The sequence below is a fragment of the Glycine soja genome, chromosome 15 (assembly GCF_004193775.1).
Source record: "Glycine soja cultivar W05 chromosome 15, ASM419377v2, whole genome shotgun sequence".
Classification (NCBI taxonomy): Eukaryota; Viridiplantae; Streptophyta; class Magnoliopsida; order Fabales; family Fabaceae; genus Glycine; species Glycine soja.
In genome coordinates this window covers 5,482,702-5,506,210 of record NC_041016.1, presented here as the reverse complement: position 1 = coordinate 5,506,210, position 23,509 = coordinate 5,482,702, and the positions used below count along the sequence as shown (strand labels likewise).

The following is a 23,509-nucleotide window of genomic DNA, read 5'->3' as shown; positions in this document are numbered from 1 at the left end:
ATCCCCTGAAGGTCTTGAGAGTGTCTAGATATCACATATTCCCATATAAAGACCTAAGTTTTAAAGCCTCAACGGTAGGTATGCTAAGGGCTCCTCTAGGAAATTCACACCTTTGAGATAGTATTTGACAAACTACCTTCCAACCCCAGTTTCTGGGAGTATTGGAAGTCAAATTTGCAGTTCATTCCATTCTATAAATTACCATTGAGGAGAACTCCTTCAAAATAAAGTAGTATTCTTTTACCTTTTCACTCCAGTCCATTCCAAACGATTCCATGAATCACTACAATCCATCTTTGCATCCATATGCAAAGTAAAATCATTTTCAACCACCCCATCCCATTTTGTGTATCTATATATGTACTTTCTTTTTCATAACAAAGTTATTAGCAGTATAATCGAGTATTTAAAAACAGTGAGCATAATTAGTCCTCAAAGGTATAATCGAGTAGTTAGCAGAAAGTAATATGTTATTACATGTACACCTCAAATACAAAATCGTGCATAGCTCCGATTTCTTAACATCAAATTCAGATACAAGCACATACGATTGTGATTTGTGAGGGATTTCTATTGCACAAAGAAATAATTCCCTCGCCAAAAGACTTGGGGTAATCAAAAGTGAAAAACTATAGAACTAACCTCAAAAACTTCATAACAGTGTCTCCGAAGAACTGTCAGTGGCAGGAAAGACTATTATAGTATTATTAACAGGTAATTTTAATGAAAACCAACTTCAAGTGTAAAAGAACCTGTACGGCTGTACTGAAAGGTGTATCGTGACTTCAGCTTAAAAAAATGGGTAAGGTTAATGAAAACCGACTTAAAGACCTGTACTAAATGGTGTATCAAGACTTCAGTTAATAAAAATCTGAATCAAATGCTTAATCCAATTGGCTACTCTTCCATCACGCTGGCACCAAGTACAATTGCAGCATGTGGGATTGAACCGGAGTCAGCTTTTCCAGACAACCGGCATTGCATTGCCTGGGAGGACCAACACATCTCCAAATATTTGTCCAGTATCTAACTCCACTTCAGAGAGGACTGGGTATCTTAAATTGGTACAAAAAGTGGGTGTTCTACTTGGAATTGGATTTGGACAAAAAGACTGACAGACCAGGCAGCCATCTGACCAACAGCCACTCCCTGTATCGTTGCCTCCGTAACAAAGACATGTCCCAACAAAAGCCACAATGATTAAGTGAGATGGAAATCCAGTTATGCTTTTCAAGGAACAAGAGGAGCATTCCTGGGATATCTAGCAGAATAGGGAATCCGCTGCAGAGTTCGAGGATATTCTTGCTTTAGACGTTTATTTGCCAATCCTTGCATTGACCTGATTGTGCAACAAAATAAGAAGAAACAATAAGACAAATACAAATACTGAAACCCTTTGGGAAGGTGTAAAGATTAAAAGTTAAAAAATAATAAGTACTTTATTGTTACAAAAGGCTGATATTTTATGTATGAAGCTTTGTCTAATCAGTTTTCTCTGTCATCATGTTGACTTATAATGTCAATATTGGCCAATAAAAGACAAAATAAACCTAATTTAAGTCAAAGGAAACAATAGAAACTGTAACAAAGTATGGCTCATACTCATACATTGCTGGTATTTTGCGCTCACTACTGTATTGTAAAGATTGAACTACTCAATTCTCGATCAAGGAAGAAAACATGGGAAATAATTTTTTTATATAAAGATCTAAGTTTGCCCATTGTATAGTAAAACCTAAAGGAAAATCAAATATACAAGATCTGCTGGTCAAAATAACAGACCTGGGAGAACCATGCCTCTTCCGAGTGCCTTGATTAAACATTGTTCTTAGACTTTCAAGTGCCTTCTTGGCAGCCTGAAGATTAAAAAGGCATATTAGCACCCAAACACCATATGAGAGAAGTTAATCAAATTCATTTATACATAGAACACACACATATGTAAATAATATTTCATAAAAAGAAAGTAGGATACCTGCATTTTAGCCTCTTCCCATGTTAATCCAAACCCTTTACCAAAGATCTGACCATCTATTTCAACCTAAAACATGAGAAAATGTTTAAGAACTTTCAGAACTTGTTAAAAAATAGCCAGGACAAAGCAGTATGTACAGCGTAGGAGAAAAAAGAAGAGAAAATAGTGCAAGCATTGACACTATAAAGTGTTTTACACTATCATCCAATCACAATTTCCGTGTATGGTTAGTGTTTTGACTTTAACAAAAACCACTTAAAAGTCATACACACTATGATTTCTAATTGGTTGACAATATAAAACATTATACTAAAAGTGCAAGCAATTAAATTAAAAAAGAAAAGATAAAAATGTATTATGGCAGAGAAGGCTTCTTTTATTTATAGCTTATAAACCCTACAAGTATGCTGTTGCAATGTTACTACACTATACCAGATTCAAAATGCTAAAAAGGATTGTCTTCCCAAAGCTCATACATTGGCACCTATCCAATTCTCAGCCTCAAAACAAAATGAATTATAAACCACATAAATAGAATTCAAAGTAACGTGTTAGGTAAGCCCAATGGTTCATTAGAGTTAGTTAGGGATGGTCATTTATAGCCCATCAGATTGGCAGAGATAGGCTATAAAGAGATAGGGGGAGAAAACTAGGGGCATTTTGTTTAGCGAAAGATCAGTTTTGGGAAGAGATCTCAGGATCTGAAATATTGCAATGAACACTTGCATTTATTCTTTCACTAATTCTGAATCGGTAACTACCACAACACTGGTATATTCTGCAATTTCAACATGGGAATACCTAACTGCCTAATGGGCCAAACATGGGAAAAATCTAGGACATCAGCAAAAGAAATGCAAGCTCTGCAGCTACAAAAAATAAAGAACTAGAAATCATTAATTAACAACAGCTAGTTTAGAAAAATTTTAAAAATATTTTAACCCAATTTGTGCAATCTACAGAAGCACGTGTCAATCATAGTTATTAGAATATTATGATTCAATACGAATCAGCTACCTATCAATTCATATCATAAGATGAGTCTCAAATAATTTTGAATCTTACTGAATGAATTGGTACAATTTCATATCATCAATACGAATTACACGATTCAACAATTCATTATTTTTTTCATTTTTTTACTTTTCTCTCACCAATTCTCATGAAATAAATTGAAAAGTCATACAAGCTTCAATTGTCAAATGAAAAAGAATTGAAAGAGCACTTCTGAACTTATCCGATTTGATTACTCCACTACTTTATTTGTTACGCACTCATTCAATGCATGCACTCTATTTGGCTATTTCGTTGTTTAGTTTCCATTCTTCTAAAGTAGAGGCTTCACAAACTCGGATATAACTAATAATTTTGTTTTATGAGACTTGGTTAAGTGTTTTATCAATTTCTGGTTTAAAATTATTACATTGAACACTATATATCATTTATTTGGTATATTTTGAGTTATTTTCATTGTCTCTAAATATTAAGATTCAATACAATTTATGATTCATGATTAAAAACATAGCTTGCTAATTCGCCATTTGAATCTCAATTTGATAACCTTGACATCAATTACAAACCTGTGCGTGCACTTCATCTTTCTGAGCAAAATGTGTTGATGCTGGAGCTGGTGAAGATTGAAAATTGGCAGCAAGACCCTCCATCATGCACTAAAAAGTAGAATGGAGAATTTATAGTATATCAATAACAAAATTTGAATAAAAGGGCTACAATTGGTTTATCTAATAATTAAAAGGCTTACAAATTCTTTGAGGGCAGAAATTGAATCTGTTGACCTTTTAGAGACTTCCAACCTAGGATCTGAAACCCTAGATGAGTCAGATGAAGTTGAAAATGAGACTGACTCTTTAGGCAATAGCTGATTACCAAGAGAATTACCACTACTCACAAAACCATTGTTGTTTGAACCATGAAACCCACTAACATCACCATAAGTGGAACCAGAGTCATCCTTAGTATGAGACATATATATATCTACAAAATCATTATAAAAAGGGTAAAATAAAATGCCACATCAAGTTATAATTAACAAATTTAGAAAAGCTTACCAGCCAATTGTTTGATTGAACACTCAGCAGCCTTATTTTGGGCTTCCCTTCTAGTTCTACCAAATCCTTCACCAACTTTTTTTCCAGCAAACCATGCCTGCATATAAGAATGACATCAAGTTGAAGTATATTAATAAATTTTCAAAAAATATAATGGAGGACATATTTTTGTAAGTGACACCACTGTATTGGAAGAAATATGGAACCAAATTTGAGCCTATGATTAAAGCAATTATGAAATTAATTCCAGATAAAACAATAAAGTAGTAAATGGAAGTCATATAATTAATAAAAACTGTACCACTATGTTGGTTAAAATAAGTTTCTTGCAATTAATTAAAGTATAGAAAAAATATCACAGGGCAGATTCATTGATTTTAAAATAAGTAATTTTACCCTAAATTAATAGAAATCAAACTATATCATAAATAACCCTGATGTCCAGAAGAAATATAATATATAAGTTACATGCAAACATAATCAACAAGGACAAATCAGATATTGCTACCCGAAATGAAACATACCTCAATGGAGAATTGCAGTGCTGTGTTAGCCACTAACGAAGACAAAAATTCCACCTGTTCACATTAAAGCAACAGAAACTTTAAATGGTACATAGGGATCATAAATTCATAATCCATGCATTATGCAACAATGCCATCTAACTATTATGTTACAGACACACATATTTCCACTCACTTTAGTTCCACACTTCAGTGCAATTTCCTGTAATACTCCAGTTGTAATATCAGCATGAAATAGAGAACGTCCAGATTCAGAGTCAAAATCCCTGTTGCTGTAAGATGAACCACTCAAGGGAATGTCATCACCTTCATGACAACCATGGTATATTGTCATCCTAATGATAACACAAAACAATAGAAGCAACTAAATCTTTGAATACAAGTGCTAATTTACCTGGGAAAGAATGATAACTAGAGAGTGATTGGCTTAATCTTGAGTGATCATCCCTATGATGCACCTGCGATGAAATTATCTTAGGTATAACTAACTAACTAACTAAATTACTAAATAATCTAAGATTATGACCTCCTTTGGCAATCTTTGGTGGCTCTCATGGAAAACTCTATCAGAGGAAACAGAATCGTCAACCTTAGAGAAAAGGGATGGATGACGGGGCCAGCGCTTCTCAATATGCAATGGTTCAGAACCTACAGGAAATTCTTTGGGTACTAACTGATTTAGTTGTTGTGGACCCATCTCCTCTTCTACAGAAAACCATCCCCTACGTGATGGGACACTGGGAGCAGAAACTTGTGTGGGGTGTCTGACGGGAAATGGGGGTTCACTTGACGTGTGCTCCCTTGTATCTTGCCCATGTTGCAATATGAGAAGCCTACGCCTGGTATCTAGGTCTAATTCTGATTCAGGTACCTCACCCTCTTCTCTGGCCGGAGAACTATGCAAGCTCGGTCCTGGAGGGGTAACTTGACACATTGGCTTAACTAGAGTATTAGGTTGAGGAAACTGAACATTGCCAAATTGCACTATAGATGCTTGTGCTGTTGGGGGTGGGACAGTTCCAGAAGAAGACACCATTGTGTATTGAAGAGAAGAATTGAAAGCAAGCCTAGGATCTAGATTAGTGGTCATTGCAGGGACAGTTGAAGAAGCTGATATTGCACCCTAAAAGCAAGTAGAGTCATAATGATAACAAACTCAATGTTTAATGATATGTAAATCAGATATCTCATTTATTCAGACTCAGGTAGTTACCTTTAATCTTCTTTCTACCTCAGCATCTGCCATGCCATCAAATAGAAGCAAATTTTTATTTCCATTGGAAGCAGATGCATCATCCTGAAAAACAAAAAAACAGAAACATAAATGATTCGCATTCTGCTTAAATTTCAACATACTATAACCCAGCAGATTATAGTATTGGTTTGTAACATGTATACTTAAAGTTAAATGTACAGTAGTACACTAACCTCCGAAACTAGATAATTGCTCACATCGGGAGGAGAAGGTATATCTTTGATATCATCTTCATAAGCAATTAGAGGGATCTTCTGTAAAAGACCATCATCAAAATCCCTGTCACCATATCAGAGGCCATAATCAGGTCTAAGAATTCTGCCTGCCTACCTTTATACTTGTTTGAGAGAAGTAATGTTTTCATAAATCAAGTTATAATTATAAGAAAGGTTTGTACAATTTGTTAGGGAAAATAGGTGAGATCTTCCTCCTTTTGTTCAGGTGTAATGATAAAACTTAGGTTTAGTTCTTACTTGAAGAAGCCACCCCTAACATTGCAAGCAACACTTCTTGCAAGACACAAGGTAGGGACTGCATTGCTTGCCTACAAGATAAAGAAGTTTAATCAGTTCAGAACACTACAGAAACTATGAAATTTTATATATAAAACTTAAGATATTAGTATCACATTATATAGGTAAGTGAAATTACTTCAGCTTGAGGAGCATAGTATGGAGCAAATGCAGGGACAACATGCACCTGCGGCTGGTCTTTCTCATCCCACACTTTCAGGCGATCATCAATTACCAATGCCATCTTCAGATGGCATAAGCCATTTTGGAATACATTAAACAACGATTTCTTTAAACCTATTATATATTGAAACACATAAACACAAAAAATAAATGAACAGTTGCAGCAGAAAAACTGGTATGAATTTTAAAATTTAAAATACAAGCTATTGTCATCCTTTTTATTTGCTCCCTTTATCTACTCAATTACACATGTAAAGCTTCTCATTTGAAAACAAGGATAATAGAATTTTAAAAAAATGCCACTTACCAGACTTGACACAAACAATACGATCTATCAGTTCTTTCGAATTTATCAAATTCAATTCTGGATCAAGAAGCCTCCACATTTCTAGTGCATAGTCCCTCTCAGCCATTGTGCAAACAAAAACCTCAAAACGCTTGCGCCCTCTTGCAGTCAGGTAGCTCCGAAGATCTTCCCATGCAGGTCTTAACCTCACAAGAACACTAGTATCACGAATCTTTCCAAAGACACAAGTTATTGTTAGACCAATGATTCTGAAAAGTCTACATGTTTTAATTACAAGAAACTACAGAAACCATGTATCATCCATTCATGTTGAAATCATCCAATCAAAACATGAAAGCCTGTGCTAGAGAAACATAAACACGTGCTTTGAGCACAGGGCATTTTAGAACACCATTATGTAATAATCATATAATTAATAATCTCCAATCTGAATGACAAAAAGCTAAAATCCACACTAATGGAATGAAATCATACCGAACCAACATAGAAAAGTAACTCCAAAAAAAGATGCTTGATCCCAAGGCATGGCATTTTACAATCAAATAAATGGATAAAGAAAAATTACATACCTGTGGATTGATGCGTGTCAAAATAATATTCTTTTCTTGTAATCGGATCAGTGGTCGAACTATAGGCTGATGACTATCAGACAATGCTGGAACAATCTCAGATTGAATTTTTATCACTTTCCCATTATCAACAACTTGATCATTTTCAGCATATTCCTTCAATATATTCTTGTCATCTAAGTATCGCTTTATCTCCGCCTGCATAGCAGAAATTCGTTGCGGATTGACCTCAGAGTTCATTTTTCTATGGAGCACCTCAATTTTATCCTCAAAAGAACGCATTGTGTTTGCAACTACAAGGGTTTCATCCAGATCAAACACTATACCCAAACATCTCAGATTTAACATTGTTAGGCATGAATTGTAAAGTCCAGAGGCAACAATAAATCCCCAGAAACATGGTCTATCATTGTTCCGTGAATACATTGCAACCAAGTGTATTTCTTCCCCACGAAGTGGCATTACAGCAGTCTGCACCAGCCAATATTGAAAATTGAAATTGTGGTTAAACTCCAGCAAGGGAATTTAGAAAAAGGGAAAATTGACAACCATGTACAAGAAACAAAATTTGACAAGGTTTTAATACAGCAATCATTGCAAAATGTTATAGATGGATACAGTGCCAAACTAAAAGATCAGGATTTCTCTAAAATTCATTGTGAAAAGATCAAAAGTATCTCTCATAGCTAATCTCTTGTTATGTAGACAAAGCACACATTTGTTATGTAGGGATACATGATTAACATATTTGCTGTTCTGTTTTAAATTTGAAACCATTCTAGTTTTTTTAGACTGCCCTTGAAACTATCGATAAATTTGATGATTTATTCCTTTGCAAGCTGTTGTAATTTGGACCAATATGGATGCTACACATTTGACTATCATCACATGCTACCCAGCATAGCAAGCAAACCTTGGCAAATATGTTAAGATTCACAAGAAACAAAAGTCAGTCTTCATAACCCAGTCTGGATTCAGTCTGAGTAAAGGAAGTAGTCATCAATGCAGGGCAACCAATTAGACAGTTCCCACAACATCTGGGGTTTAAACTTTAAATCAATAGATCCAATTAGCTAAGTCAAATATTACGAAAATTCTGAATTGCCAAATACTTGGGTACAACTGTATCTTCAAAATAAGTCATCCTCCGAGATTCTGTCCAGAGTCCACAATATGATTGTTTTGGAATAGAGTTTTTTTTTTTTTTTTTCTTTAAAAAGTTGAATATTGGGTTTCACTTTTACAAGTTTTGCTGATTATACCTTGTTCTCTCTGATACATGAGGAGTGCAAGTGAAAGAGGACATCCTGCTGTTGTCGTGTCTGTGAGGTCGATGACTCCATTTTGAAGCAAATACCAAAAGAAGTAATGGTGTGAAGCACAGCAAGCGGTGGACACCTTTCACTAGGTTGCGAGAAGTGACTTATTCTGATTTCTTTCAGATCTATGTTCTTTTTCTCTTCTGGGTATATCTCCACCTCTCCCACTTCCATCTCTCCATGATACACCATAGACCTCTTCATTGGTCCTTTTTTTTCCCCTTTACAATCGCAAAAGGCTTTTTGGGACTTTCACAGAAAAATTCAAGTTTCTTTCAACAAGAATGCTTTAGATTCATTATAAAAAGAATATTAGACTTTGTTTTCTGAAGAAACATTAGATCCGTGATTCACGATGAAAAATCCAAAAATTCTAAGTGATTGATTCTGTCAGCAATCTGGTGGGGTTTGACGATGGCAATTAAGGAAGGAAGATGAGATGGGAAGATTTTGAAGAACTGGCTGTATAGAGAAACCCTAGATCCGGAAAACGAATGTCAAAATTAACATACTCTAACAATGTATAACTGTAAGCAAGTGCTTGTGTAAATTAACAAAAACGTCGGGCGTTAAACGAAATAAAGATTTTTTCCTTCAAACAAAATAAAGATTTTAATTTTTTCTCATTCTGTTATTTTATAAAAATCTATTAATCTATCCATACCATCATATAAAAGAAAAGTAAATGAAAATTTAGTCCTGAAATAAGGAAATTTTTTAATTTAGTTTTTGAATTTGTAAGAAGCGCGTCAATTTTTTATTTTAACTTTTTTTAATCATTTGATTTTTTAATTAAACAATTATAAGTTTTTCTTTTCTTTATTTTTTGTATTTGTTTGAACTCTTCCCTTTGTATATCAATTAAAAAAAATCTTTCTTTAATTCATTTTCTTAAAAGACAAAACAAAAAATGTTAAAAAAGAAAAATAGAATGAAACGGTAATTTATGACAAGTTTAGTTGTGGAAAAGTAAGAGAGAAAGAGATTTATTTATTTATTTATTCAAAATTTAGTGTGAATTTCACAATTTCTTTTATTATTTTAATTTAAATATTGTTTTCTGAATCGTTCTTTGAAACATTAACTATTGTGCTAAGAATCAGGAACCACTTCATTGATATGTTTTCCCAGTCACACTATTTATTTGGTGTAAACAATCCTGCTTCCTGCATTAGTCTGCCACAAAAAGTATGGTTCCATTCCAATAGCACGGATCCATTTTCTCTCACGCTACGCATTTACGCAACCCTCTTGAAGTGTAAACACTCTCACACCCTTTGATTCTCGTTCTGATGTTTCTCTTATATATGACTCTAGCATAAATTCACTATCACGGTCCATCCATACCCATCTCTATTTATACTCAACATGTCTATAGTTACTGTGGATTAATCTCCAAACTTATATCACATTGTTCCATCCTTTAACTTACGTCCATCACGTATGTTTACAATTGGATGGGTGTGCTTGAAACCATGTGAAGCACACCCATCCAATTGTAAACATTCGTAATGAAACCATCTGAGTGTGCCTCCATCCAATTGTAAGCACTCGTTAAACTCAGGACATAATGCGATTTTTCTACCGCTGTTGCTTCGTTGTAAATTCTACCTAGTCCAATTAAGTAGTTGGAACTTGGAATTCTGTAAGGTACATCTAGTGTGAACTGTATTCAATTTTGATTTGAATTTTGAAGCCTAAAGTTGCTATAATCAGGGAGTTTGATTAGTTGTTTCTCTCACAGTTCATGTTTTGTATTGTGGTGTTTGTGGCTGGAAACAATGACTGGTCTTTATTGGAAGTTGGAACTTCTTTTAAGTGTAGAAAGTACCACTCTTCATACACAGATTATTTTTTAAATAAACCACACATGGAAACACGATTTCCCCCTACACTACAACCTGCTGGTAATATATTCTTCTCTACTTCAGAAAGTTCTACATTTAAAGGCACATGACTATTCGAATTTTGATTATCTCCACCTGTGTGTGTTGTACCCCACATGTGGCATTTATTTTTATTTTCTTACTTTATGATCCATGTTTTGGCTATGACCTTTTGTAGTTACTGGTATAATTACCCGGTTACACAGCAACCAAATTGAAAAAATACAATAGGTACTTAAGATTTGTGATTATGCCCATGATTTTTTCCCATTATTTGCTTGATAACACCGAAGTTCCGAGACTTCAGATTAAATTTCTCTGAGCAGACAAGGAAGTGGGAGCAACTTGTAACATAAGGTCCGAAGAAAAATTATTTTTAACCGGTAATGACTGAGGATGGCAATCTGTTGTTAGGCCAGCACATCAAACAGTACGCACAGAATAGAAGCTAAGTTGCTGCATAAATCCAGGGTTTATATCATTGATCTTCTGCTAAGGCTATACTAGCAAGTTACTTTCCTGTGTATTAAAATATATAGATTATTAAATAAGTGCTACATGTTTGTTAAATTATTTTTATGACGAGAGTAAATTACAATTAGTTGTCTGATGTCTCCCTATGTTTTACTGGAAGACAAGACAATACACTCTAAACTTATTTCAAAATTACACTCTATCTCAATGGATCCTTTGACCATAATAGTACATGCTTAAAACGACGTTGTCCGTGTCCTTTCTCGTGTAGAATAGGTAAAAAGAAGTATTAAAAACAATCGAAATTTTCCCTTCTAGAGTTAAGAAACATTCCTTGTATAAGAAATGAGAACCGTTTTTATACATGTACAAACTGTACTTGAAGAAAAGAGATGAGCAGTTATTGATAATTTTGCGCCTGTTAATATGTCTAATATTGGTGATGCGAAGCATATCACCTAAAACCAATTGGTCAACAAATAACTACTGGAAAATTTTAATTTTAACTTAAATTACATATCATCAGATTAATCTTCGTAATCTGTACCCAAAAAAAAGATTAATCTTCGTAAATAATACAAATTTGTGTGAATGAATCATTAAAAAAGTCATGGTCAAACAACTTAATTTGGAAAGGATAGCATGGCATGACATTAGGAATTCTTATATCATAAGAAATTTATTGCTAACAAGTTTCTTATGATTAGTTATCCTCAATCATTAACAACTTCTTTCTCTTCTGAATTTGCCTATTTATTTGTTACCATCTCTTTTATAATGGTTACTGCAGCTTGTCAAACACTTTGGCTATATAATGGGGTTACTAAGCTCACTTTCTGTCAGTCCTGTTTCAACAAACCATAGCAGAATATGTTCTCTGCATTTTCGATGTTTTGTTCTAGTGGTAGTTATATTCAACAGATATAGGCTGCATCAACCTAGCTACATTACTTTCAGGCTGATCAGACCACACAAAATTAAGAAATCAAAATAATAGCAATCAAGCAATGCATAGCTAGGCTGACCTGTACTTCAGCCAAATTGGAAAATCCAATTTGTTAAAGAAAAAAATATGTTAAATTACCAAACCTAATTTTGACATGTGATTAGAGCGTGCTTGAATTGTCGGTATCAACCTCCTTTTGCGCCTAACCTCCATGAGTGGTTACAGTTTAACCCTATCTACCCTCATTCTAAATAATTATATAATACTTCCTTATTCTAGGGAGGTTGAATACGCACAAGTGTTTAATTTTTTTGGTGAAAAATGAAAATTTTCGTTAGCCTTAATGCTTGTTGAAATTTGGAGAATTAAAGGTATTCTGGAGAAGCTAAGAAGATGAAACTAGAGCAACGTGGCCCAACAAATTAAACCTTTTTTGTCCCCTGTTTACATTAAAGTTGTTTGAATTTTTTTCACCAAGCCTTAAACTAGCCTCAAGGTTGACCTTGCACTCAGTTAAAGTAAGCTTCACTTCTCGTGCTTAATTAAGCCTCATTTATTTTAGTAAGATTTGTTCATCTCTCTCGATAAAGCATGTTGGCTCATTTCCTTCCAAATGATGGTTTATCCTTCCACGTCGGACAAGTCAACTCACCAATTACATGGATCGAGGTTGATGAGTTGACATCACTAACAACTACATGTTAAAAAGGAAAAAAAAAAGTTTATTTAGAATCTCTAATCCATGAATTCACGGTGCTTGGACGCCAAAGTACATATCGTTTCTGACATCCTATATTATGAATCATAATCCTAAATACTTAAAACTATATAATTTGTGTTGAGATATGTTCTCCAAAATTTACCTTTATGATAGAATTGGTGCGTCTCTTACTAAACTTATAATTCAAATATTCCTTGTTATTTATAAGCAAAATTGGTACACTTTTGAAATTAGTCTTTACATTTCTAACTTGCCGTTTGTTTTCTTTTTTTATTCTCTGACTCTATAACCAACATTATATAGTCTACAAAAAGCATACTTCTTGGAGGTAGCTCTTTGATATGTTATGCAAGGTAATCCAAGCCAAGACTAAAGTAAAAAGACATCGAAGATATGTGGTGCAGTTTATGATTATATGAATTGATACATGCTCTCAATCACCGAATCCCCAATGAATTTAGATTCTGAAAGCTGCACTGCATCAGTGCTTCCATTTTCAAAGGATCAATTATGACTACAAGCCTACAAGTTGCCAGTATGCTGAAAGGGCATCAATTTGCTGAAAAATTCAATTATTTCCACATTTGTTCAAGATTTCAAGGAGATAAACGTCATCAATATTGTACACTTAACAGCAATGCAAGCATTGACAAAAGAAAAAAAAAAAAAACTGATGTAACAATTGTGTATGCATACAGCTCTTTAAAACCATTCACTGGTCATTTTATTTATCATTGCCCAATTAGACCCAAAAAGCAACAGGCAAGGATCACATGGAAAATTTCAGCGGTAAAGGCTTTCAGATCTCAGGTTCTCTGCAATTTCAGTCTCCCATCGGTCCCCATTTTCAAGCAGCTTCTCCTTGTCATATAAAAGCTCCTGCAACAGGTAAACAATAACCAGAAATAAATAAGCGAATAAACAATTACTGGCATGTACTAATAAATAGTAGTTAAACATATAATTAAATAATAAAGAACGATAGAAACAATTGTTAGCAAGTACTAACAGGTGGTATTTATATAATTCAACATAAAGGAAATGAAAACGAACCTCATGAGTCTCTGTAGCAAATTCAAAGTTTGGCCCTTCAACAATCGCATCAACAGGGCATGCCTCTTGACAAAATCCACAATAAATGCACTTGGTCATGTCAATATCATACCTGAAAGATTTAACAAATAAGAGAGCTAGAATGGAGTGAGGGAAGGAAAACAGAGGGCAGGTAAGACAGGTAATTCACCGAGTTGTCCTGCGGCTTCCATCTTCTCGCTCCTCAGCCTCAATTGTGATTGCTTGTGCAGGACATATCTAATAAAAGAAATATTATTTAGAGAAAATAATAACATACAGCTGCTGATTACTGACAGGAAGGAGAGAAATGGGGAAAGCATAAAAAGGAGGAAATAAAACATGGAAAAGGAATATTAGGACAATGGAAACATGTAATGGATTGATCATTTGTTGTAATTATTACTTAGGGGCCAATCAAAAAAAAATATTATTACTTAGGGTATTCATAAATAGATTATAGCTCAGTTGTCTGGGGTTAGCTGGTAGCCTGGTACTTTAGGATTTCTGGTAAAGTTTTAATTTAGAATTATAATCACTAACCTATCAAGTAGTCCTTTTTGCACCATCTGGATTTCACTATTTAGAGACTGATACATGTTTGAGCTAAAAACTTATGGTTTGAGACTGAATTGTTATCCAGATATTATCCTTAACCCCCCTGTATAAATTAATGTGCTTTTATCCCTGTCCTCTATTAGCTCTATTTGTTTATCCTCCATAGAGGGACAATGCGGCAGTACTACCACTGTCTCAGTTAAAATGAAAATATTTCAAAGTAAATAAAACTGCTATTATTGATGTATAGGAAAATATACCTATTACAGCCTCCAAGGATGAGAGAGGGGTTTGTCTTTGACAGCTCTATTTGGGACAACTCAATTAGACAGATATCTACCTCTTAGTAATTGCAAGTATATTTTCCTACACCTGATTCAACTAATGAGAGGCACAGATTCATAAACCTACCAAGGGTCTAAGCCTTACACTTTGTGTAGTGTTATTCCAATACAAGAACAGCTGCACATTTGTTTCTACATTAACCAATGACATGCTACACTTGGTAACATCTAGACACAACTGGAATATACAAAATAATCTTAAAAGTTGGCAAGCTTATTAGTAGTCCAGTTTATGAAAGAAACAGGAAAATGCTGTCCTGCAGTTATACGCCATTTGGTAGAATGCATGCTCTCACGGATCATTGTGAAATCACAATTATTGTATAAACAGTAAAAGCCTTACAGCTTCACAAAGTTTGCAAGCAATGCAGCGTTCCTCTCCTGTTGGATATCGTCGGAGTGCATGTTCACCCCGGAAACGGGGGCTCAAAGGGCCTTTCTCAAATGGATAATTGATCTGCATCAAAGAAGTCATACATTATGCATTTAATTAGAAGCTGCAACAGTATTGGCCAGCAAACAGTTTTCAAAGACACTTACTGTAACTTTTGTTTCAAAGAAGTATTTCAGAGTCAGCATTAGACCTCGAACCATTTCAGTGAGAAAGAGAGTGTTGATGCTACGTTCAAAAACTGCCATCCAGAGCATCAGCAATGAATTAGTTACATTATAGGAAAAACACAGCAATCAAACTGAAAATTAAAGGCTTCCAAATAAATACCAGAACTCCAATCCTTTGAAATTTCCTTTGCGAGTTGCTCCCTTTCTTCATCCTCTGCAATTTGTTCATCTCAAAATTATGATATAAATGAGGGGGGCATGCTAGTGAAGGTATTTTATAAGGTTAAAGAAGTGTCATGTTTGTTCACTATAAACAATTCTGAAAAGTCATTCCCTTGATCCACTTGATTATCTTCTTTTTTAGGGAGGGCGGGTGGGGGGGTGATAATTTGGTGCAGAAAACAATCAACATTCACAGTCAGTCCTCACTCCTCAATAGTTTTGCTTTCTAAGTTCTAACCATTCTATAAGAGTGCCAAAAATATGTCGGCAAAGATGGCAAGAGAAATGACAGACCTCTTTTGGTAGAGTAGGAGTGTGCACTTAATCGAAGGCCATAGTTTTGGGAGCTGTGCAGCCCTTGACCGCTTACAGCCTAAATAAGCAAAACAACAAGGGATGGTATTAAGAATTAACCTAAACATTTTGGCATCCTACAATTAAAATTATCCATATCTAATTCACATAACAAGTCAGAAATCAGAATAGACAAAGAATTAGAAAAAGAAAAAAGAATCCAGTTCACAGCTTGGAACCTAAGAATAGAAATTATAGGGTATTCAGATTAGATAACATTTGGTTTTCTCAACTCAATCAGCGTCTAACTAAGAAGTTTTCTTTTCCTGTTTCTTTCATTTCCATAAATAAAGAAGAATCGAAATCATATTAATGTTACCAATTGGCGCGCACGAAGAGCAAGGAGTGATTTCCGAGCTAAGATAGCAGCCATTCCCTAACCCTGGAAATTTATGAAAACATTAGAGAATCCAACGCAGTGTACTATTTATTTCAAATTGAAATGATTAAGTTGAAGCGAAACAATTATTCACAAGGATTCAAACCGAAAAAAGTGTGAAGAGAATATTGAATTAAAGGGGGAGAAACAAATGGTGGTTGAACCAAATACAAGTTAATATTGAGAAAATTGAAGGAATAGAAGAATAGAAGGAATTGGTAGGGTTCGGCATTGAGCGTTGATGGTTCAATTCAAGTTTTTGTGAAAGGGAAAAAAGAAGAAGTGAAGAGAAACACCTGATGCAAGGTTGATCTCAGAACAAACGACTGAGAAACTAACGAAGGAAACGAAGGCCGATAATAGAGTATGAAATGTTCGTGAATGTTGAGATTGGCATAACCGGCAACCCACAAGGCCACAACTAGAACAGGCCCAGCCCAGCCCCTTTTTTTTTTGTCATGGATATTCAATTCTTGAGAGGTTAGCTCTGTCTTTTTTTTTTTTTTTTTCTCAAATGTTCAAGTAAGTTGAGTTTCAAGGGCTCAGTTGGTTCTTTTTCTTTTCAATTTATCAAAAAAATTAGTATTTTGAAAAGAAGCTGCATGTGAACGTGTGAATTACCGATAAAAAGTTACTACTTCTTAAGTTTCTTTTTTGTGATTTGCTTATTTTAAAGATAATTAAAGAATTAAGTTCAAAATGAGAAAAAATAAATATCGAGTATATTTGTTTAAAATATAAATAAATGTAGTGTTTTTATTATTCTTAGTTACATGTAATTATCATGGATAAAAATAATTGTAATATATAACCTGTCAGATAAAAAAGTAAACATGTTTTTATTTTGCTTGTTTCTTTAACCTTATGTAATTTACTCCTTACAAACAGTCAAGTGGAATAGAATAGAACCTTTCATTCATTCAAACAACATTCCACGTGATAATTGAATATATTTTTTGTAATGAGATGACACTGGTTTAGTTGGTGGCTTGTAAGAAGTCAAAAGCAAAATGTTTTATTTTTCATCATTTTTTTATATTAATATGTCAACTTAAAACAAACTATCCTAATTTAATAATTTTTCAAAGAAAATATTTGGTCGAAATACCTCACAAGACAATCATCTAAACCAGTTGTTTGAGCTTATTTTAAAATACAAATAAATAAGTGCAGTGATTTTTAACTCATTTATAAAATATATTATTATATTATAACAAAAATAAAGAAATGTTCCATTTTGGTTTCCACTTTTGACTTTTTGTTGTCTTTTAACTGCTATTGCAAATTATCTCCATGATAGTGTCCGTGTTTCCACTATATAAAATAATTAAATAAATTATTTTTGATATATTATTATTTTTAAGAATATTTATTTGATCAAAAATCTCCTTTATAAGGCAATTATTTAAACCATTTGTTTGTGCTTATGTCAAATGAATTTACTATGAAAAAACACAATTTGGTGAATGAATTAAATGTTAATTAACAGTACTAACATAAATCTAATTTTTTATACTGCAATGATTCTAATCCAAACTAACCCTGCTTAAGAATTTAAGATATTTTTCAATGAAGTATCGTTAAGACAGCAACGTTACATGAGGCAAAACAAACAAACCAAGACATGCTTGGCTAGCTTGAAAGTTGAAACTTTAAAGGCAGTTTCTTTTCTAAATTTTCGCAATTTTAAATGCAAATGTTCTCCCACTTTCTCCCAAATCCCCAACCACAACCACCCTCTCCAACTCCAAGTTCTCTTCTTCCATCAATTCACCACTCTTCAAGACCCCCCCACTTGCCCCTTCTTCAAAACTCCACTGAAAGGTTTTCCTTTTCCAGTATTCAGAGGCCTAGAAGAGTGAAGAAGCACAAGCGTGGCTTCAGAAGCATGCGTTCGGAACCTCTCTTCCCAGTTCCACTTTTCCATTCCAGACTCAAAGCATTCTTCAAAAATTCTTCTTCTTCTTCTTCTTGCAAGGTGAGGTTCTTCATGACTTGGATTTCTCCCTTGAAAGCATTTGGTGAGAGGAAGTTATTCTCTATAGAGAGCTTGTTCGGGTCTCACCCTGAAGCATGTTTGGTCATAGTGTCAAAGTCCCTTGACTCTGACGCTGGAACTCAGATTCTGAAACTATTTGTGAGCAATGGTTTCAAATTCATGGCTGTTGCTCCAGATTTTGGTTACATATTCAAGAACACACATGCTGAAACATGGTTCAACCGTTTGAAGGAAGGGAATGTGGATCCTGGTGAAGTCTCTCTGGGGCAAAACCTCTCCAATTTGCTTAGGCTTGCACTCTTGTACAAGTTTGGAGGCACATACATAGACTTAGATGTCGTGGTCTTGAAGAGTTTCTCCAAGCTGAGGAACACCATTGGGGGGCACAGAACTTTGATGTCAAAACCGGCTAGTGGAGCAGCTTGAACAATGCGGTGTTGATATTTGACAAGAAAAACGGCTATGAAGCTCTAGTATTCAAATTTCAGTAGCAAAATTCTTTGGATATATATGACAATGATTAAATGGGGGGGGGGGGGGGAGGGTCCTTTAAAATGAGTGAATGGGAGTATGAGACAACGCCCTAAACAATCACTCACTTACTCCTACAATATAAACAATATAAAATTGTAAATGGAGACACAGAAAGCATGTGATGTGAAAGAGACAATAGAATTCCAATTATGGCTACATGAAGCAATGCTATATCAACTCCTCTTCAACAGACTGTAAAAAATAATCGAATACATATAAACATTAAGATATACTAAAAGCTTATATTGGTGCTGGTGGCTTCATGTTAGGATATATATATAAACCATGTCCCTCTCCACGCAGAACAAATCCTTTATGATGTAAAAGCAGAAATGCCCGCTATTACAAAAGAACCAAACGAGTATAATACTAGATTTGAAATATCTAGGAATTTTAGTTTTAAACGTTTGGTATGCCACCAACTCACGACTTCTGCATCAGACGCTCTACATCTCCCATTTCTACCTCACTTTCTTGCAAATCATCCTCGTCTTTAAAGAGTACTTCAATTTCCTCCAAAGTCTTCCCTCTTGTTTCTGGAACACAATAATGAACAAAGGCAACGGCACAACACGAAACAATGCCAAAAACAAAGAATGTTCCTGCTACGGTGATTGCGCGAGAGACTGAGAGGAACGACATGGAGATTGCACCACTACTGACCCTACTTCCCACTGCTCCAAGAGCTGATGCTTGAGCTCTTAGTCTCAAAGGAAATATCTCAGATGACAAAACCCAGCATATGGGGCCAAGTCCCACTGAGAATGAAGCTACATTTCCACACACTGCAAGAATTGCTAATGCAATCCCAACTTTTGCATGACTCAGAAAAGCTAGAGACAAGCTCAGGCTAAATAAACATACTGTCATCCCAATTGTGCTCACGTAAAGCAAAGGCTTTCTCCCCAATTTGTCAATAAGAAATATGGCTATCAAGATGAACAGAGTTTTGGTGAACCCAACAGCAACTGTTGCTGCAAGAAGCTCAGAGTTACCAGTGATCCCAGCATTCTTGAAAATTGTGGGGCTATAATATACAGTTGTATCTATGCCTGTAATCTGCTGGAAACACTGAATTCCACAACCAGTTATAAGCATTCTTCTAACAGGAGGAGTAGGGCACAATATTTCTTTCCAGACAGCTTTCGGTTCATATTTGTCAGCATTAGCTGACCCAGCAGCTACCTGAATTTCTTGCAACTTTTCTTCAGCCTCCTTCTCGCTCTCATTTATCTTCAACAACACTGCTCTAGCTTCTTCAATCCTATTCTGCACCACTAGCCATCTTGGGGATTCAGGTATGACAAACAGTGCAATAGCAATAACAAGTGAAGGGATAAGTCCCACACCAAGCATTATCCTCCAATTTATATGTGATGGAAGCCTCGAAAATGCATAGTTTGATATGTAGCCGAGAAGGATTCCAAAATTTATAAATATCTCAGGGAAAGAGGTAAGAGATCCCCTAGCAATGGCAGGAGAAATTTCAGCAATATAGACGGGTGCAATCATGACACCAAAACCTATACCCACCCCAGCCATGAGTCTGCCTATCATCAACACTTTGAAGGATGGAGCAAGAGCCATAACAGCTCCACCTGTTTGGAAGATAACTGCTGCCAAACCAATTGTCCATTTTCGGCCAATCGCATCAGATGTCTTTCCACCAGCTAAACTACCCAACAGTGATATTATGCTCAAAATTCCAACTAGTACTTCTTGCTGAACCTCACTTATCTTCAGATCCTCCTGAATGAATATAATTGCTCCACTCATAACACCCACATCTGCAAAATGATAACCAAAGACAACCAAATAGGGTCTTAGTTTTGGTCCCTATTAATAGAATAAATAAAAAAAGCTTTTATATTCTCAACTACTTAGACATGACTTTTAAAGTAAGATGAATGTTACCAACACACTCCTTATAACACACTTTTCACAATTGGTTAAAATTGATAGAAAATTACAAAATCACGAGGGAAGCTCATTAAATAAGAAGCAAGACCCACAGTTTTTTGTGATTTCTAATAATTTTCAACTAATAATAAAAAGTGTATTCAAAAGAGTGAGTTGCGAGCAATTTTTCTTTAAAGTAGTAATTATTAGATAAGTCAATGATTTCCAATTATATGACAATATATGATTACATAATATAATAGTGATTAGTGAAAAAACCTTTAAAAACTCAACGTATGCCTATTAAATTCTAAACAAATAATGTTTATGTAGTCAATAATACAATATAAATTAATAGAACATGACTGCAAACAAGACACAAACCGATGGGTTCTCGTTTAATAATTAGACTGTTAGAGAGGATTTAAGGTTTGCATGCTCAATTGCTAGTGAGTGTCTGAAAGTAAAATTGCCTACATACTCAAGTATCAAGCAAAGCACCTATCTGATATAAGACTTGGCATCTAAGCCCTGGAAAAAAGATTCACCATTAAACACCAAACCGCTGTTGCAAATTACACAAACAGCCCTGGATTTTACATGCATCCCTATGATCGTTATGAAGTTATCTTACCAAAGTCCTAAAAACAAGGTATAAAGTCCCACTAGAGTTTTATTTTTTAATTTTAATTTTTATTGACACACATTTGGGAGTTTATCAGCAGATCAAAATTAAAACCAAAACCAAAACCAAAACCAAAACCCAAAAAAATAAAATACTTAAAGGAACCCACCCGATTGCATAAAAAACGAAGATTAAAGAAATAGAATTACCTACCATAGCCGAGAAGCACGGAATTGAGAGAAGCAAAAACGGCACATGCAAAGATATATTTCTTAGTCTCATACTTCCTGCTTTGCAAAACTTCATCTTCCTCAACTGGATCAGAGGTCATCTTGATGTATTTTGTTTTGGTCCCCAACGGAATCTCAGAGATTCCATCTCCATTACCGTTCCCGTTTTCTTGGACCTCAACTAACCCCATTCTTCTCCTTCTCTCGCCCCCACCCTTAAATATTTAATAATAAGAAGAATAATAAAAATGAAATCTTTATAATCTAGTGGTACCCAATTGGAGTTCCTTGTTCTGTAGAGAGTGATGAACCCAAATGGGTTGTGTTGTCTTATGGTCTTAGATCTGAAATGCAGAAAGGGTCAAAGGGATTGAAAGGGGGAAGGAATAATTTTAAGGAGGAAGGAAAAACTGGCACACCCCATTGGAAAAATGAGTTTTGTTAATTTCGGTTTTGGCCAAACGAAGTGCAAAGAATTACCACATTGTCGAGGGTCAGTGGGGTCAACAGTCAATACAGTGCGCGCTTTGGACTCTTCACGTTTCTTCCCTTTCGAAGAAAACATATTTTGAGGGTGAGGAGGAAGAAAAAAAGAACATGTCTCAGGTTCTGTCCTTGCAGTGCGTGTTTTTCTCAGGAGCCTAGCCTCTTAATTTTCGACACGTCATCGTACGGAGGGAGATTGACACCGTACCGCACTAACGTGTAGAATCACGTCCTTGAGCGCGTGTTGAATTCCAGTTTAGACAATGCGGTGCTGAGCTGTGTCACTGGTTTGGAAAAGAGGCTTCCACCGTCGGCCAGGGTATTTCTGGAATCACAAATGCATAGTGTTTTCCCTTTTATAACCCCCTTTGCCTATGGGCCCTTTATTCACTTTTGCTATACCAAAGCATCAATTGTTTTACACAATCTTTTATAATACACTATTGAATCGGCTTTAATAAAAAAAAAAATCATATTCTTTTACTAATTAAAAAAATCAAATACCTATCTGCTAAAAAAATAATTTTTTTTACTAATTTATACAGTACTTTTTTCTTAGAAATTTAATACATGCACTAAATTTTGCACTGTCATTCATCTGATCATAAATTCTATATAGGATAAATTTATTAATTTTGTTAATTATTATTAAATTGCTTCAAAAAATATATCAAACATGCATGATTTTTAATTGATTAACAGTATAATAGTTTTTATACCAAGAAAGCATATTCATTAAATTCTTTTTCTTAAGATAGGTATACCTAATTTACAATTTTTATTTTATTTTAATTTACTATATTAGATTAAATTTTTAAGAAATTAAAATGTAATACTTTTTAATTTATTCTAATAGGAACAAGTATTTGAATGTCAGTAACATAAAAGTTTAAGAAAAATATCAAAGCCTGAATACAATGAATTTAAAATTTATCCAACTTTTTTAATGATATATCCAGCTTTCCTTCCTAAAACATGAATTTAAGAAATTGTTGATTTTCTAAATTCTTAAAATTTGATAATAAAATGTTTACACTTAGTTATTAACAAAATTATAATATTAGAAGTTGCAAAGAGCATAAAAAAGCTTTTGAAAGACGTGTTCACTTATGCTTACCCCTATAATTTTCTTTTATTTTTTATCTTTTTTTTTTCTTCATTCAATTTGATTTTCTTACTATCTTATTTAATGTTACCAAATATCTTAATTTAATCATATTTATTATGTAATTTTTTTTTTTCATATTTTGAGAAGAAAATAGTGAGATACATATAATGATAACAATAAATAAATTAATATATATATATATAATAGACAATAATTAGATATAAAACTTTTAAAAATCTAATAATTTCATAAGTCATGAGACTAACTGTGTAGAGGTCACGAGAAAATTTTGTCTTTCTCAATAAAATCTTTTCTATACCCACTACCAAAAAATCAAACCCAGTATAATTAGGAAATCTAATCATCTACCAAATGTGCTGGACCTTGTTGGTCCGTCTC

At 34.3% G+C, this 23,509-nt stretch overlaps 4 protein-coding genes across 8 annotated transcripts; 1 reads left to right on the top strand and 3 right to left on the bottom strand.

Annotated features, from left to right (window-relative positions):
• Nucleotides 1–452: 452 nt before the first annotated feature.
• LOC114388406 (RNA polymerase II C-terminal domain phosphatase-like 1) lies at nt 453–9,283 on the bottom strand. Of its 4 annotated transcripts, XM_028348885.1 has the most exons (18): nt 8,657–9,283; nt 7,395–7,865; nt 6,826–7,036; nt 6,475–6,632; nt 6,297–6,367; nt 5,997–6,102; nt 5,782–5,865; nt 5,095–5,691; nt 4,963–5,026; nt 4,744–4,874; nt 4,569–4,622; nt 4,045–4,141; nt 3,875–3,970; nt 3,738–3,796; nt 3,556–3,645; nt 1,976–2,041; nt 1,783–1,856; nt 453–1,339 (listed from the first exon to the last, which is right to left on the bottom strand). In XM_028348885.1, exons 1-18 carry the CDS (start codon nt 8,915–8,917, stop codon nt 1,231–1,233), a joined length of 2,799 nt encoding a protein of 932 aa, XP_028204686.1. In that variant the 5' UTR covers nt 8,918–9,283; the 3' UTR covers nt 453–1,230. The 4 variants fall into 4 exon arrangements, with proteins under 4 accessions (XP_028204686.1, XP_028204684.1, XP_028204685.1 ...); XM_028348883.1 differs by having other exon boundaries at nt 3,738–3,970; XM_028348884.1 differs by having other exon boundaries at nt 3,738–3,970; nt 5,158–5,691.
• Nucleotides 9,284–13,276: 3,993 nt separating this feature from the next.
• Nucleotides 13,277–16,653, bottom strand: LOC114385791 (NADH dehydrogenase [ubiquinone] iron-sulfur protein 8-B, mitochondrial). Its single transcript, XM_028345857.1, has 9 exons — nt 16,526–16,653; nt 16,170–16,232; nt 15,791–15,869; nt 15,435–15,488; nt 15,254–15,345; nt 15,057–15,170; nt 13,984–14,051; nt 13,794–13,905; nt 13,277–13,619 (listed from the first exon to the last, which is right to left on the bottom strand). Exons 2-9 carry the CDS (start codon nt 16,221–16,223, stop codon nt 13,524–13,526), a joined length of 669 nt encoding a protein of 222 aa, XP_028201658.1. The 5' UTR covers nt 16,224–16,232; nt 16,526–16,653; the 3' UTR covers nt 13,277–13,523.
• A 1,272-nt stretch (nt 16,654–17,925) lies between these two features.
• Nucleotides 17,926–18,738, top strand: LOC114388090 (uncharacterized protein At4g19900-like). Its single transcript, XM_028348425.1, has one exon. The coding sequence runs from the start codon at nt 17,926–17,928 to the stop codon at nt 18,652–18,654; it is 729 nt and encodes a 242-aa protein (XP_028204226.1). The 3' UTR covers nt 18,655–18,738.
• A 117-nt stretch (nt 18,739–18,855) lies between these two features.
• Nucleotides 18,856–22,220, bottom strand: LOC114388312 (probable polyol transporter 4). Of its 2 annotated transcripts, none has more exons than XM_028348730.1 (2): nt 21,500–22,220; nt 18,856–20,549 (listed from the first exon to the last, which is right to left on the bottom strand). In XM_028348730.1, the coding sequence occupies exons 1-2, from the start codon at nt 21,705–21,707 to the stop codon at nt 19,186–19,188; spliced, it is 1,572 nt and encodes a 523-aa protein (XP_028204531.1). In that variant the 5' UTR covers nt 21,708–22,220; the 3' UTR covers nt 18,856–19,185. The 2 variants fall into 2 exon arrangements, with proteins under 2 accessions (XP_028204531.1, XP_028204532.1); XM_028348731.1 differs by having other exon boundaries at nt 21,496–21,629.
• Between the last annotated feature and the right edge of the window lie 1,289 nt (nt 22,221–23,509).

What these genes read in the sequence shown, in the direction of transcription:
- LOC114388406 (XM_028348883.1), bottom strand. Translation starts at nt 8,917, where the DNA reads ATGAAGAGGTCTATGGTGTATCATGGAGAGATGGAAGTGGGAGAGGTG. An exon ending in GTTAGGGGTGGCTTCTTCAA is followed by an intron (nt 6,103 to 6,296) that starts GTAAGAACTAAA and finishes ATATGGTGACAG; the next exon opens with GGATTTTGATGATGGTCTTT. An exon ending in TAGTTATCATTCTTTCCCAG is followed by an intron (nt 4,875 to 4,962) that starts GTAAATTAGCAC and finishes GTTGTCATGAAG; the next exon opens with GTGATGACATTCCCTTGAGT.
- LOC114385791 (XM_028345857.1), bottom strand. Translation starts at nt 16,223, where the DNA reads ATGGCTGCTATCTTAGCTCGGAAATCACTCCTTGCTCTTCGTGCGCGC. An exon ending in TTCAAAGGATTGGAGTTCTG is followed by an intron (nt 15,346 to 15,434) that starts GTATTTATTTGG and finishes TCTGGATGGCAG; the next exon opens with TTTTTGAACGTAGCATCAAC. An exon ending in TTGCTACAGAGACTCATGAG is followed by an intron (nt 13,620 to 13,793) that starts GTTCGTTTTCAT and finishes TACCTGTTGCAG; the next exon opens with GAGCTTTTATATGACAAGGA.
- LOC114388090 (XM_028348425.1), top strand. Translation starts at nt 17,926, where the DNA reads ATGTTCTCCCACTTTCTCCCAAATCCCCAACCACAACCACCCTCTCCA.
- LOC114388312 (XM_028348730.1), bottom strand. Translation starts at nt 21,707, where the DNA reads ATGGGGTTAGTTGAGGTCCAAGAAAACGGGAACGGTAATGGAGATGGA. An exon ending in TTCCGTGCTTCTCGGCTATG is followed by an intron (nt 20,550 to 21,499) that starts GTAGGTAATTCT and finishes ATCATTTTGCAG; the next exon opens with ATGTGGGTGTTATGAGTGGA.